Source organism: Apodemus sylvaticus, chromosome 19 (genome assembly GCF_947179515.1).
Source record: "Apodemus sylvaticus chromosome 19, mApoSyl1.1, whole genome shotgun sequence".
Classification (NCBI taxonomy): domain Eukaryota; kingdom Metazoa; phylum Chordata; class Mammalia; order Rodentia; family Muridae; genus Apodemus; species Apodemus sylvaticus.
Window position 1 is genome coordinate 6,252,770 of NC_067490.1, and position 13,852 is coordinate 6,266,621.

The 13,852-nt window shown below is 53.2% G+C and overlaps 1 protein-coding gene across 2 annotated transcripts in view; it reads right to left on the reverse strand.

Annotated features, from left to right (window-relative positions):
• Cpne5 (copine 5) overlaps positions 1-13,852 on the reverse strand; it is a 77,923-nt gene that overhangs the window by 10,995 nt on the left and 53,076 nt on the right. For both annotated transcript variants that reach the window (XM_052164259.1, XM_052164261.1), the window contains 3 exons: positions 6,718-6,759; positions 4,109-4,184; positions 177-230 (listed from right to left, as the gene is read on the reverse strand). In XM_052164259.1, the coding sequence (XP_052020219.1) occupies positions 177-230; positions 4,109-4,184; positions 6,718-6,759 (172 nt within the window). The remainder of the gene's footprint in view (positions 1-176; positions 231-4,108; positions 4,185-6,717; positions 6,760-13,852) is intronic.

A 13,852-nucleotide genomic window follows, 5' to 3' on the forward strand; every position in this document is an offset into this window, starting at 1 on the left:
TGCCCAGTTCCTGGGGATTCCCCACCCCACACACGCACCCGCTTTTCCTTCCTGCAGAGATTCCCCGAGGCTGATGGCTCTCAGCTACCACTCACCTGGGCGGGGGACCCCTGCCCTCCAGCCTGGCTTTTGACTCAGGGCAATGCCCCTCCACTGCGACAGGGGGCGCTACTCACCGTGCCCGAATTTACATATTTCTTTTTCTTCATTTTCTTTTTTGGATTTATCACCTGTAGGGAAAAGCAACTACTCTTTGAAAGCAGTCAGGGCAGGTTCAGGGCTCCCAGCAGACCTGGGTGTGGGTGGCTTGGGCAGCAGCCCAGCAGGGTATGGGTGCGACCACAGCTTGGGAAGGGCTTTGCCAGGCTTTGTGAGATGCTAGTAACTGGGCACCCTCATTAACCCTGAGTCCCAGGATCCAACATACTGAGACAGTTTCTTTAGCTTTGTCCCAATACCCTTAAACCTGCCCAGAGCAGCCAGGTGTTGCAAGACAACTCTGCCCACGCCTGCCTGTGCTGGCTGGGCCGCTCTTTTACCCCATACACACGGTCCTGCCTTTCCCATCCTCCTTTGGGCTCCCACTCAGGGGTGCCCCGAGCCTCTGAGTCTGGCTCTAGGCCGCCACCTTAACCCAAGGTAGGAAGCTTCCAAACCAAACCTGCTTGTCCCGCTTCAGGGCTCCACACGGTAGGTGCTGTAAGGACTCGGTATGTCTCTGTGGCCCACTAATGACAACCCCGGGTGACACCCTTCACCCTTGACATCTGGTAAGGTTGGTAGGTGGTTGTCACCACTGGGGGAGAGGATGGGAGGTCAGGACACTGCCTCAGAGTAATGGCCCAGCTGGAGATGTGGTTAGCAGTGTCGGAGAGGCCCTGGGGCCGGGAGGAGGGCCACCTTGTTCTGGTGAGCTCTCTGTTCCCATGTTAACACGAGAGACCTGGGCTTTCTCTGGTGTGCAATCGACAAAGCAAGGATGTTCCCACCTGCCATCAGCTACTGGCTGCTCTCGAACTCAAGTCCCCTCTCCCACATGGGGTATGTCTCTCTTGGGGGGCCTCTGCTATGTCTTTTTGCTTTTCTTTTTTCTTTTCTTTCCTTTTCTTTCTTTTCCTTTTTCTCTTTCTTTCTCTCTTTCTTTCTTCCTTTCTTTCTTTCTTCCTTTCTTTTTCTTTCTCTCTCTTTCTCTCTTTCTCTCTTTCTTTCTTTCTTTCTTTCTTTCTTTCTTTCTTTCTTTCTTTCTTTCTTTCTTTCTTAGATTTATTTTATGTATATGAATACACCATTGCTTTCTTCAGACACACCAGAAGAAGGCATCAGACCCCATTCCAGATGATTGTGAGCCACCATGTGGTTTCTGGGAATTGAACTCAGGATCTCTGAAAGAGCAGTCAGTGCTCTTAACCGCTGAGCCATCTCTCTAGCCCATTTGTTGTTTTTTCAAGATAGGGTTTCTCTGTGTAGCCCTGGCTGCCCTGAAACTTGCCCTATAGACCAGGCTGGCCTCCAATTCAGAGATCCACCAGCTTCTACCTCTCAAGCACTGGCATTAAAGGTGTGCGCCACCAGCTCCCTGCCTTCCTCGTGGCTTCAACTGCAGTGTCTTTGGTCTAACAAGGACTGATACCCACTTTGGAGATGGAGGAAACCAGGACACAGAGATGTTGGGTGATTTGCTTGAGGTCACACAGCCCTCTGGGTAGACACAGGGAGAGAAACCTGTCTACAGGCCAGCGGTGCATACAGATGGGGCTGTCACCTTGAAGGGTGAGTGACAAGTTCAAATGGGAGGACTGGCCATATGGTGTGTCTGACATGCTGACCCTCCCGGAAGTGCCTCTCTAGCCATGGGGCAGCCTTCTCTAATACCCACCCTTGGCTCCTGGCTGACGGGCAGAGTTGCAGGCTCAGCATTACTGTTTACCCAGTTGGGCTTATTAGGGGTCTGAACGACTGGAAGCGAATGTACCCCCAACCTCTGCTTTAACTTCCCTTCGGCAGAGTGGAGTGAGCGCACCACCGTTCAGGGGTGTGGATTTCTTTATAGTGCCTGCCTATTGGACTCACTTTATTTTGCTTTTTACATTTTTATTTCTGTTTTTGAGACTGTGTAGTCTAGGCTGGCCTCGAGGTCACATTCCCCTGCCTCTGCTTCCTGAGTGTTGGGGAGCACAGACACACACAACCATGTCTGACACATTTCTTTGAAGCCTTCAGCATTATCTTTAAGTTAGCGTGTAGTCAGTCAAACTTCCGCTCTCTGAGCCTACTCTTTTTATATTAAAGCAACCGTTGGCCTCAGAGCTGAGTAAGTGGACAGTGAGTTAGCACCTTGTCTGCTCTGAGCTCTCCTGGGATTTCCCAGAACTTCCCCCATCCTAGCCTCTCTAGCCACAAGTTGCTGCCGGGCTCCGTGCAGGGCCACAGTGCCCCCTGGGGGCACTACCAGGAACTGGCCTGCTCCACTAGGCTGCCTTAACCGAAATCTGAGATCTGGTTTCATGTGCACCAGGCTGCTGGCAATGGGGAATGAACCAAGACCATGACCTCTGAGGATCTCATGGTCTTGGAAAGGCCCTAGGCACAACCTCGGGAAGAACGGTATGCGGGTAGAGACTTGCAAAGGTGATGACTTCCTGGAGGGGATGTTTGAGAAAGCCTCAGGGGACCATACTGATCAGAAGTGAGACCATATGGACTCAGAAGAGTCCTTGGGGAGACAGCTGCAGAAATGAGACCCTATAGAGGGCAGCAGCTTCCGAGGGCAGCCGGGTGCTGGGACGTGGTGATGGCCGTAGCCACAGGGTCAGGTTACTACTCAGTGCCAGCTTCCAGCGAGCGCGGATCTGCCTTAACATTAGAGAGTAAGGGTGTGGGGTGAAGTTCATTTCAAGGCAACACCGCGCTTCGGAGCAGTGGTTGGTTGGGGCCACACCCAGAGCATCAGGGTCACTGTGGAGGTTAGAAGAGACTAGAATACTATTGCAAAGCCCTACACCCTGCAGAAGGTGGTGGTGGGCTGAGACTGGGGAGCTCTGGAGGCAAAGGGAAGTACTGTTGGTGGTCACCCCGAGGGGTTGGAGACTGAAGGCTTGTCTGGGGCTGTCAGGGGGACAGCAGGACTTGAGGAAGCCCAGTGGCTGAGTCATTCCTTAGCAGGGGCTGGGTCCCGGGAGGGTCCCACACGCAGCTGGTTTAGAAGTGTGTCCCGCCAGGGTGGCTGTAGGGTTGGAGATGGGGTGTTGTCTGGTGAGGACCTTTTTCACATGCCTGACTCTAGCAAGGGTTTCCTGGGCCCACGTGGCCTCCTAGCAACATCTCTCAGGTCCAAAGCTCCCTCTGGGTCTGTGGAAGCTAAGGAGGTTTTCCTCAGGCTCAACAGCACGGCTGCTTCCCAAGAGGCCACTCACATCTCGCTGATTGCAAAGAGGCAAAGATAATGACAGTCTGAGGAAACTGGAGGAAACCAGCCTGTCCCATCCACGCTTCTGATTTCCATTTTACCTGAAAATTTCAGTCACTGGAAGCCAAACCCCAAGAGAGATAACTGTTCCACTTCCCTAAGAACTTCTGAAGAGGAGGCCAAAGAGAGATAGTCTGCCTTACCTGGGCTGGGGGGACTCAAGCAGCTCAGCACTAGACTGCTTCCCCAAAAACTCCTTCCCCTGGGGACCCCGGAAAGATAGCTCAGTGGTTAAGACCACTGGCTACTCCTCCAGAGGACCACACGCTTTGTCTGAAGACATGGGGCCACTCTGGAGTCAAGACCTCAGGTTTTAGTCTTTCCCTTTCTTCTTGGTGCTCTTCCTGTGCTGTGTGTGTGTGTGTGTGTGTGTGTGTGACCAGATGACTTAGCTTTGTGTGTGTTTGTGTGGGGTATGGTGTATGGGCGTGTGTGTGTGTGTGTGTGTGTGTGTGTGTGTGTTGGTGAGTGAGGTGTATGAGTGTGTGTGTGTGTGTGTGAACTCTGTGAAGTGGGAACATGAGACCCACCTTGTGAGACAACCCAGAAGTCCCCATCCTCAACCCTTCTCAGAGCTCCCACGTCCTTACTGTCATGGCCCCGCACCCTCGTGAGAAGAGTCCCGTCCCTGGAGCACCTCACCTCATAGATGTTGAACTGACTCTGGCCGCGTGCCAGCTCCCGGTAGCTGGTGGTGAACTCCCCGATGAAGTCATGGCTGCAAGAGAAGACGCTGCTGAGGCTGGAGGCCCAGGCTACCGATGTCTCTCTCCTCTCCTCCCGTGACCACAGCCTCTTTCACGGCCTGCCCCGCCCCATTCTGCCAGGGCTTCCACCTTAAGGCATGGGAAGGGAGCCCTGGACCAAGACAGCCAAGGCTACTTGGCAGAAGTCCGGGAGTCCCAGAGTAAGGAGCAGTGGCGGGTCTGCTTGGATTCTTATTTAAATGAGCAAGAGAAGGCAATGGGGACGATGTCTGTGATGTCTGCGGAGGGAACAACTTGGAAGGCATCATGTCAGGTGAGATAACGGCATTCAGAGCTAACATGGGGGAAATGTGCTTATTGTTTTAGACATTTCTAATGAAATATTTAGGGGTAAATGCCACAATGGCGTCTCCTTTAAATTACATTAGTAAAATATAGATAAGGCAAATACGGTGAAATTTAAAAATTGTCAAATTCAAACATGGCTTAAAGGTGTTCATTAACTCCTCCCTGCTGAGATAGAGTCTCCCCAAACAGGGCCTCACTATGTAGCCCTGGCTGGCCCATAACGTTCTAACGTAGACCAGGCTGGCCTAGAACCATCTACCTGCCAATGCCTCCTGAGTTCTGGGATTAAAGGTGCATCCACTGTGCCCAGCTCAATAATTTTTTAAGTTTCTATTTTTTTTATTTACTATTTGGGGCTTTTGGAGACACTGCCTTGTGCACCCCGCTTAATCATGAACTTGTGTAGACAAGGATGGCCTCGGACTCCTGACCCTTCTGCCTCTACTTCCCGAGCTGGGATGGCCACCATCCGCAGTATCATTAATTTATTCATTCTGAGATCGCTCCCCATTGTGTTGCTTAGGTTGGTCTCAAACCCCAAGCCTCCTGCCTCAGACTCCCGAAGAGTCTCATATAGGCACATGAACTACAGTTGGGTCTTTTCCAACCTTCCTTTGGTGCTGAAAACGGAACCCCAGGACTTGAACACATTACACCAGGTCTCCCGCTAAGGCTTCCTAAATAGGGAGGGAGAGCCAGGAGGCAGGGGGCTTTTTCCAGAACGTGTTTATATTAAACACAGCAAGAACTTGCACAAACAGTACTCCCAGAAGCCCCAAGTCCTCGCTGGAACACAGTGCTTACTGCTCCAGCCGGGACATCCAGACAGCCACCCAGGTATCCATCCCTGGGGCCATGCCCTGCTGTGAGCCCACAGTAGCTTTTGCTTATTTTGATTTTTTTTAAAGCCATACAAAGTAATGGATTTCATACATATATATACACTTTAGTTTGGTGAGGGGGCTGGGGAGAGTTATTGGTTGTTTTGTGTGTGTGTGTGTGTGTGTTTGAATCACAAATGTCTGTGGAGGTCACAGGACAACTTTAGGGAGTACGTTCTCTCTGCCCTCCTTTTCCGTGGGTTCCCAGGACTGAACTGGTGTCCTCTGGCTTGTGCTGAACGCACCTCCGCCCGCTGCGCCATTTGCCAGTGCTGGGAGCTTAACTACTGTCATACAGGACGGAACCCGGGTCTCCCACATGCTAGGCAGGAGCTCAACCACTGAGCTACACCCTCAGCCCCACTCTGAGGACGGGGACATCCTGTGGCTCCCGGCGGGTGCCCTAAGTTGCCAGAGAAGAGAAAACTCCCAGGTAAAGGTGGGATAGAGGGAACTTGCTAGGAAAGGAGGAAACAGAGTGGGTGGAGCTGACCTGGCTGGAAGGGATGGTCGTGGTGAGGATTAACAGAGGCAGGGCGGGCACTGGGGAAGCTCCCATGGCTTGGGCCGAGGCCCCGGTGTACTTTTATAGTAAGAGCACTGCCCCACCCATCAGGCCTAGGAGATGCCAACTGTGACCATCCTTAAGCCGGGATATGCCTGGATTTGCTTCATCAGACAAGTGGGAGACAGGGAAGGGTCTGGATTGGTGCTTTGAGAGACGTGCTACTGTTCTGTCTAGGAATGGCCAGCCATGTTTGCTCCTCTTGAGGCTCTGAGACCTGCCTCCAAGCAGAAGCCACCCTCCCTCCCCTCCGGCAGGCCTGACCTAGCCCTCCTCAGGCAATGCCTTGTCTTTCCTGCACCTCAGAACGCCCTGCTGCTGCTGCTGCTGCTGCTGCTGCTGTCCTTACAGGCCTAAGTCTATTCTTCAGGTTTACAGTGAGTCCCCGCTGGACTGTGGGATGTCTCTGGGCATCCGACTCTTCCTCTACAGTCTGGTCTTCCTACAGGGCTTTGCCCAAGGTCTCGCACAGAGAAAGGAGTCTGTAATGCTCTGTGCCCTATAATGGGCACTTCAGAGCATTCCCAGTTCTTCAAGTGAGGAGAGTGTGAGCAATGGCTGGCCTCTGGCAGCTATGTTGGGGACAGGAGGGCTCTCAGCATCCTGTCCTGAGGACCTCCGTGGATCTAAGCTACTATGACAGCAGACCAACCGGCACCGGACCCAGCCCATCCCCAGTTCCCCGGATGGGCCTGCCTAGCTTCCCCGGGGCTGCCTGGGACCACTCACCTCTCCCCCTCCTACCCTTACCTGCCGTCACGGTCCCAGTCATACACCTCCACCTTGATGGTCCTGGAAAACAAACAGCAAAGAATTCTGGGTAGGATAGAGCCGAGGATAGGCCTCCTGCTCCCGGACCAGAGGGGGATGCGTGCAAACACTCCTCCATGTTCCAAGCCTATGTGTAGAGAAAACCCATCTTAAGACCTTTCAGCAAAGGTCTTAGGGGCAGAGGCCACCCCAGAGCCACAGCAGGACGTTTTGAGATTTCAAGGATTTGGGAGAGGCCTCAGACCTCCTTCTTAGCTTCCCTGGGCCCTGACTTGGGGTGGCCTGCTGGGCTTTCCATCCCTGAGACTGGCCTCTAAGAAAGGGTGGGATTTTCTTCACAGTTCTAACCCAGGCTGCTTTAATTAGTTTGTTTTGACTCCTAAGCATGGGGCTGGGCTTTGAGAGACCATCTTATTTTTAGCCTTGTTCCCATGGCAACAGGCTAGAGGACCAGAAGCAGGAGGAGGGAGGTGGAGGGTTGCCGATTAACCCTTGGTGCTGTCTGCTCTGCCCTGTGGGATGCCCAGGGATAGGAAAGCTGCCAGGCAGCACCAGGGGTCCAGGAAGGTGGGAGAGGCCCAAGAAGTGTGGGTTTCTGGCCTTGAGGTCCACATGGGAGGCAGAAAGCAATTTGAACTGGTTTCTCTTCTGTTAACATTTATCCCACCGTGGTATGGTCCATCTCGGCTCTGCCAGGAGTTGGCATGGCCAGAAGGGGGCGCTGTCTCCTTCCAGATGAGTATCTCCAGGATATATGTGTGTGTGTGTGTGTGTGTGTGTGTGTGTGTGTGTGTAGGGGGGTAGAGTCACAGAATAGGGGAGAGGAACGTTCCAGAATAGAACCCTGGGATGACCAGAAGGTTGTGCATGCATGTGTGGGCTAGCTTTCTGTAAAGCGAACGACACAAAGCAGATACAGACACAGTTTAAAGGTATCATTCCCATTCTTATTTTATAAATGCAAACCCCGTGGTTCCTTGAGCCAGACTATTAAAATGAACGAAGAGATATCAGTGTGCCTAAGTTTCTGAAGGTACTGGAAAGGGGCCAGCTGTGATGTTGGTGGCTTCGGTTTGGACACTGGCCCTGAGCCCTGTGGCCTGGGGATGGTATGTCACCTCTCTGAACCACAAGTCCTGACTATAGAATGGGATTAGTGTGGGCCTTGCAGGACAGCTCACAGTGTGTGTGTGTTGTCTAGAAAATGCCTCTTGATTTCCACACTATCTAACCATGCATGAATGCCTTTTTACATAAAATTTACTTGAAGCCAGGCTGTGGTATCACATACCTTTAATCCCAGCACTCAGGAGGCAGAGGCAGGCAGATCTCTGAGTTCAAGGCCAGCCTGGTCTACAGGTCGAGTTCCAGGCCAGCGGAGGCTACATAGTGAGGCCCATTCCAAAAACAAAGAAATTGGGGCTGGAGAGATGGCTTAGCGGTTAAGAGCACTGACTGCTCTTCCAAAGGTCCTAAGTTCAAATCCCAGCACCCACATGGTGGCTAACAACCATCTGTAATGAGATCAGATGCCCTCCTCTGGGGTTATCTGAAGATAGTTACAGTGTACTTACATATAATAAATAAATAAATCTTAAAAAAAAAACAAAAACAAAGAAATTAAAAAATCCTGCAGCTGGCAGAGATCTCCTAACACTCTTGTGAAATGGACTCCCCTGGTGACCATAACCCTGGTGACCGTAACCCTGGTGACCGTAACCCTTATGGGTCGGTGTACTTACAAAATAAAATTTTATAAAACTTATTTAACAAATAAAATTTTAAAATAAAATAAAAATTTAAAAACTTATAAAATAAACAATTTTTTAAAAATTTAAATTAAATCTCCAAATTGAAGGGCCTATCTTCTTTCTTTTTTTAAAATGTATGTATGTATGTATATATATGAGTACACTATAGCTGTTTTCAGTCGCACCAGAAGAGAGCGTCAGATCTCATTACCGATGACTGTGAGCCACCATGTGGTTGCTGGGATTTGAACTCAGGACCTCTGGAAGAGCAGCCAGTGCTCTTAACCACTGAGCCACCTCTCCAGCCCCAGGCCTGACTTATTTCATTGTCTGGGATTTTGGTTGTGAATGGGTCTGAAGAATTCTCTGGGAGTCCGGGCAAACTGGAGAGCCACTACCGTCTTCAGACTCAAGCTTAGGATTCACATTCTGAGCCAGGTAGTGGTGGCGCACGCCTTTAATCCCAGCACTTGGGAGGCAGAGGCAGGCAGATTTCTGAGTTCGAGGCCAGCCCTGTCTCGAAAAACCAAAAACCAACCCCCACACTCACACCCCAGGGATGAGCCCAGAGGTGGCATCTGCACGAGGAAAGACATTGTCTTGCTCTGACATAGACTATGGCCCTCTACTTTCTCATCTGTGAAATGGGTATATCATGAGTTAGCCAGCTTCACATCCTGGCTAATTCAGAATTAACAGGTCCAGGGTGCAGGGTGGATGGGGTGGTGGCACGAAGCTCCCAAGAGGACAGGAAGTGGCAGCTGAGGCAGGCTGGGAGATCCCCTGGTGTCCTTTTGGCAGCCTGGGGTGGGCGATGGGTGGGGGCTGCTAAGCTCAGAGGCTGAGCCTGCAGCCTGGGCCTGGGTGGGGAGAAAGCTAAAGAAGGGCTCCCAGACTCATGGGAAGGCCTGGGGTAGGACCAACGTCACTGTCCACAAATCTGTAGCAATCCCAAGTCACAGCACATGGAATTTGGGACCCATGGGCCTGGCCTCTGTCCCTTTACCCAGGTTCTGGCAGTGATTTAGCCACAAGACCCAAGAGAATGTTCTTCTGGGTCCAAGACAGCTCTCTGTGGTCCAGAAAACTAACATCCCATTTGGCACAGAAAAGCTAAAAGAGCTCAGAATCTCAGGGAGGAAGGTGAGGAGGGCAGAGACAGTAGCTCTTTGTAGCTCTGGGCTACTTTGTAGCTCTGATGACTGTTCCTCTGTGACTGTGACTGTAAACTGTGTAAACTCTGTAAACCTCTGTGAGGGTGCTGTCTCCAGCCGCCCTGCCGGCACTGACGCGGCTCTGTCTGTCAGAATGTCCTCCGTGGGTCAGAGAGGGTTCTGCTCTCCTGTCAGCTGGGCTCCTAGGACGGTGCCTGGCAGAGTCACAGCTCGCAGGGCTCACCTAACACCTCTGTGAACAGGCTATGCTGGCAACAGTTCCCTGGTCTCACAAAACAGACGAACACCCCACAGTATGCTCGGATTAAAGGCCAGGAGTCAGTGTCCCAGGCCCTGGCCCTCAGGGCTGGAACCCAAAGCCATATTAGAGAGACTGGCCGGTGAGGGTACAGGTGAGGTCTCCAGGTCCCCTCCCTGAGTGCTGACCATGGTGTATACACTGTGGTCACCTCTGGACCATGGCGGTACTAATGACAGCTCAGGACAGGAGTAGGGATAGTTCCCCACTGCCCACAGGCCCTGGGCTGACAGGCCCTCAAAGCTTTCCCTCCCCTAAAGGACTGCTAAGGCGGCTCTTGCAGTGACATTTGAAGCCTGGTCGCTGGCTCCCTGTGCCACCGCCACTGCCACCACTCAGGGTCCATCGGCCCTGCGGGAGCACTAAGGGTGCTGATGGAGCACTCCCAGCTCAGGTGAGCACTCTGCACCCTGGCTCCTGCTCTTACAACCTGGACATTCACAGTCAAGGGGTGACTGGGGAAGGGCAGCCCGCTCCGGGCCGACCTGGTTTATTCAGGGAGAATCCTCAACTCCCAGAATTCCAAAGACAGTAGGGCAGAGTCTGGCAATGCCAGGGAAGTGCTTCCTGTCCCCACCGCCACCCTAGGTCTGGATGGGGTCTTACCCCAGCACCCCCTTTGATCTCAGCTCTATTCAGCCGGGCCACTCAGATTTGACTTTCTTTGGGAACGGAGACACATGGGAAAGTGGTAAGAGACAAGGAGACCCCAGACCGGGGATGAGCCCAGAGGTGGCATCTGCACGAAGAAAGACATTGTCTTACTCTGACACAGACTATGGCCCTCGACTTTCTCATCTGTGAAATGGGCACATCATGACCCTCCATTTTCCTCATCTGTGAAATAGTCCCTCACCTCATGAGAGAGGCCCCTAGGGCTACTTTTCATGATATAAGAGTCTGTGTGATAGCCAGTTGGGACCACTGTGACTCACATCCTAAGCATCCCATAATTTTAACGGCATGAAGCGTTTTCAGCCTGTCATCCTGGGGTGCTGCTTTCTCTTAGTAGAGATGTCCAGCCTTCCAGCATATTCTCCCTGTTAGCTACCTGGCAGCGGCCCTTCCTCAGCCCTCTCCCGTTTCCCACTTCACCTTCTCTTCCTCCTTGCTCTGAGTTCATGGCCTCCCCAGCACGGCCTCTGTCCCTTCCCCTGTGAGCTGGCCCTGGCTTCCAGCCACGTTTCTTCCCAAGATTAGAATAATAGCGTTTGCTCATCTCAAAACACAAACACAACTTTCCTAACCTGAGATGCTTCTTACCAAACAGGCTGTGGGGTGTCTGTAGGCTGTGACAAAAGGGAACCCCACACACTGAGCCTATTCAGTAAGAATCTAGCAGGGGTGGGTGGGGGACTGGAGAGATGGCTCAGCGGTTAAGAGCACGGACTGCCTTCTTCTGGTGTGTCTGAGGCGACAGTGTACTCACATGCATAAAATAAACAAATAAATCTTTAAGGAAGAGAGGAAGAAGACAAAGACTCTGATCTAGCTGGGTCACACTGTCCCCCAGCCTCCCCAGCCCCCCTCCCCCACCCACCCTCACTCCCCTTCCATAACTCCCTCTGTGGTGTTGCATGTCAAATGAGAACACGGCCCACTCATGTCTCCCCACAGCCAGCCAGACCTCACAGCTGTCCTGTCACACTGTGTCATGGCCATTAGGAAGGATTTTAGAGCCAGCTTGGGTCAGACTCCTGTGTCTAACTCCGCCACGGCTGGTGTATGCAAGGGGCAGGACTGACCCCAGCCTTCTCTGGGCCTCAGCCTCTCTCTCAGCTATGAGGTACGGCCACACCGGAAGCTCCCCCTGGTCCTTTGTAGATCTAGTGTGACTGGAGGTGTCTCTGAGACCCTGATCTGTGATGAGGCCTGTCTTCCTCCCCACTGGTTTGGGGACAGTCTGAGCAGTAGGCTTGAGTCTAGGAATTCAGTGGGTCCCCAAAGCCCCCAGCGCAGTGACTGCCGGGGGAGGGGGGGGTTAGTCTGCCAGAGGGCCTTCAGGAGAAGGACCTTGGCCTCTGAAGCAGCACCTCCTCATAGGCTCTGGGGGCAATGCGAGGCCTGGTGAGAGTCAGCCTGACACATCCGTCCCTGGATTAATTCTGATGCCAATCATGTCGCAGACGATTTGTGCCCAGCCACGGAGAAGGGGAGCCAGCCACCCTGGAGGGAGACGGGGCTGGGCTCAAGCCCGTCCACACTTCCTGTCAAACACTTGCCTCCTCTAGGGGACCAGCCTCAGTCACGCTGCTGCCCCTCTCTCTGGCTGCCCCTCTCTCTGGCTGTCACCCTCTCTCTGACTGTTCCCCTCTCTCTGACTGTTCCCCTCTGACTGTCCCCCTCTCTCCGGCTGTCCCTCTCTCTGGCTGTCCCCCTCTCTCTGACTGTTCCCCTCTCTCTGACTGTCCCCCTCTGACTGTCCCCCTCTCTCTGACTGTCCCCCTCTCTCTGACTGTTCCCCTCTTTCTGACTGTTCCCCTCTCTCTGACTGTTCCCCTCTCTCTGACTGTCCCCCTCTCTCTGACTGTCCCCCTCTCTCTGACTGTCCCCCTTTCTCTGACTGTTCCCCTCTTTCTGACTGTTCCCCTCTCTCTGACTCTCTCTGATACAGCTGGGTCCCAGGAGGCCCTAGGAGCCCCTCCTTGAGAGGCAGGCTTACATACTGTCTGCTCTCCCATCCCTTCCAAGCCTTTCACCCAGTACCCGAACCCACAGCCTTCCAGCTGTTCCCTTTAGAATCTAATGCTGTCCTGTCCTGTAGCCGCTGCTGGCGGCTACACTGTCCCTTTCCCAGTCTCCAGGTGCCCCGAGACCCAGCACAGCATGTGCAGAAGGCAGGGGGGGGGCAGGGGCGGGGAAGGGGTTGTTTGTTTGACGACAACATTTACTTTGGTCCCCAGCTCATTCTGCACAATTGCTTAGCCTTCTACAGAACTTGTGTCAGTCTAAACTTCTGTGGTCGGACCAGAATGTCCCAAAAGACATGCCCTTGAATGCCACAGTCAGGGACTCAGCACTGGGCACGAAGCACTGAATACCTGGGGACGGACTGTTGTGTTTCTGTCCCAGCCAAGAGGACAAAAGGGGGACACTTTGTATCTTAGACCAACAGCCTGTAAGTGTCCCTGCAGGGAAACAGGTACCAGATGCCACCACCTGCTCACCACCCTTATCCATGCGCCCTCGGAAACCCTGTGCAGAACCTCACTGTGTCCCCGAGGTGACTGTTCTGACATTCCAGGGCTTCTGTGGGAGCAGCCAGATGACCCCCCACGTCTTCAGCCAGGGATTTGGTGACTTCCGGAAGAGCAATCCCAGTCAGCCCTCAGCCCGCCCTCCCGCTCTCCCCAGCACCTTCTGCAGTGGTAATGACATGTTTCCCTGTGTGATTACTGGATTAATGTCTGCCTCCCCCTCGGAAACCTAAGCTCCGTGAAGCTGAGTGGAAGGTGAGGGAGAAATGTTGGTTCCCAGACAACTTCTGAGCTAGGGCGCGGCAGGGGCTCTCAGGAGAGGAGCAGGAGAGGGGCTGACTGCGGACCTCACGGCAGCCCCGGGGGGCCAGTGCCTGTTTGTGCGCTCACTTTGCAGGGAAAGATGGACAGTTGATTGAGAGACAGACAGGCCAGAGCCTGCCCTGGCTGACAGCTCCCTTAGACAGTCACAGGGAGAACTCAGGTACCGGTACTGACATGGGGAGGTGAGGAAGAGGAGAGCTTGCTTATAATATGTAACAACACTTCATAAATGTTGTCCTCGCCCCACCCCTCACTTCTCACCCCTACCCCTCACTTCTCACCCCCACCCCTCACCTCTCACCCCCACCCCTCCCCCACCCCTATTCCTCACCTCTTACCTCTCACCCCCACCCCTTACCCCTCACCCCT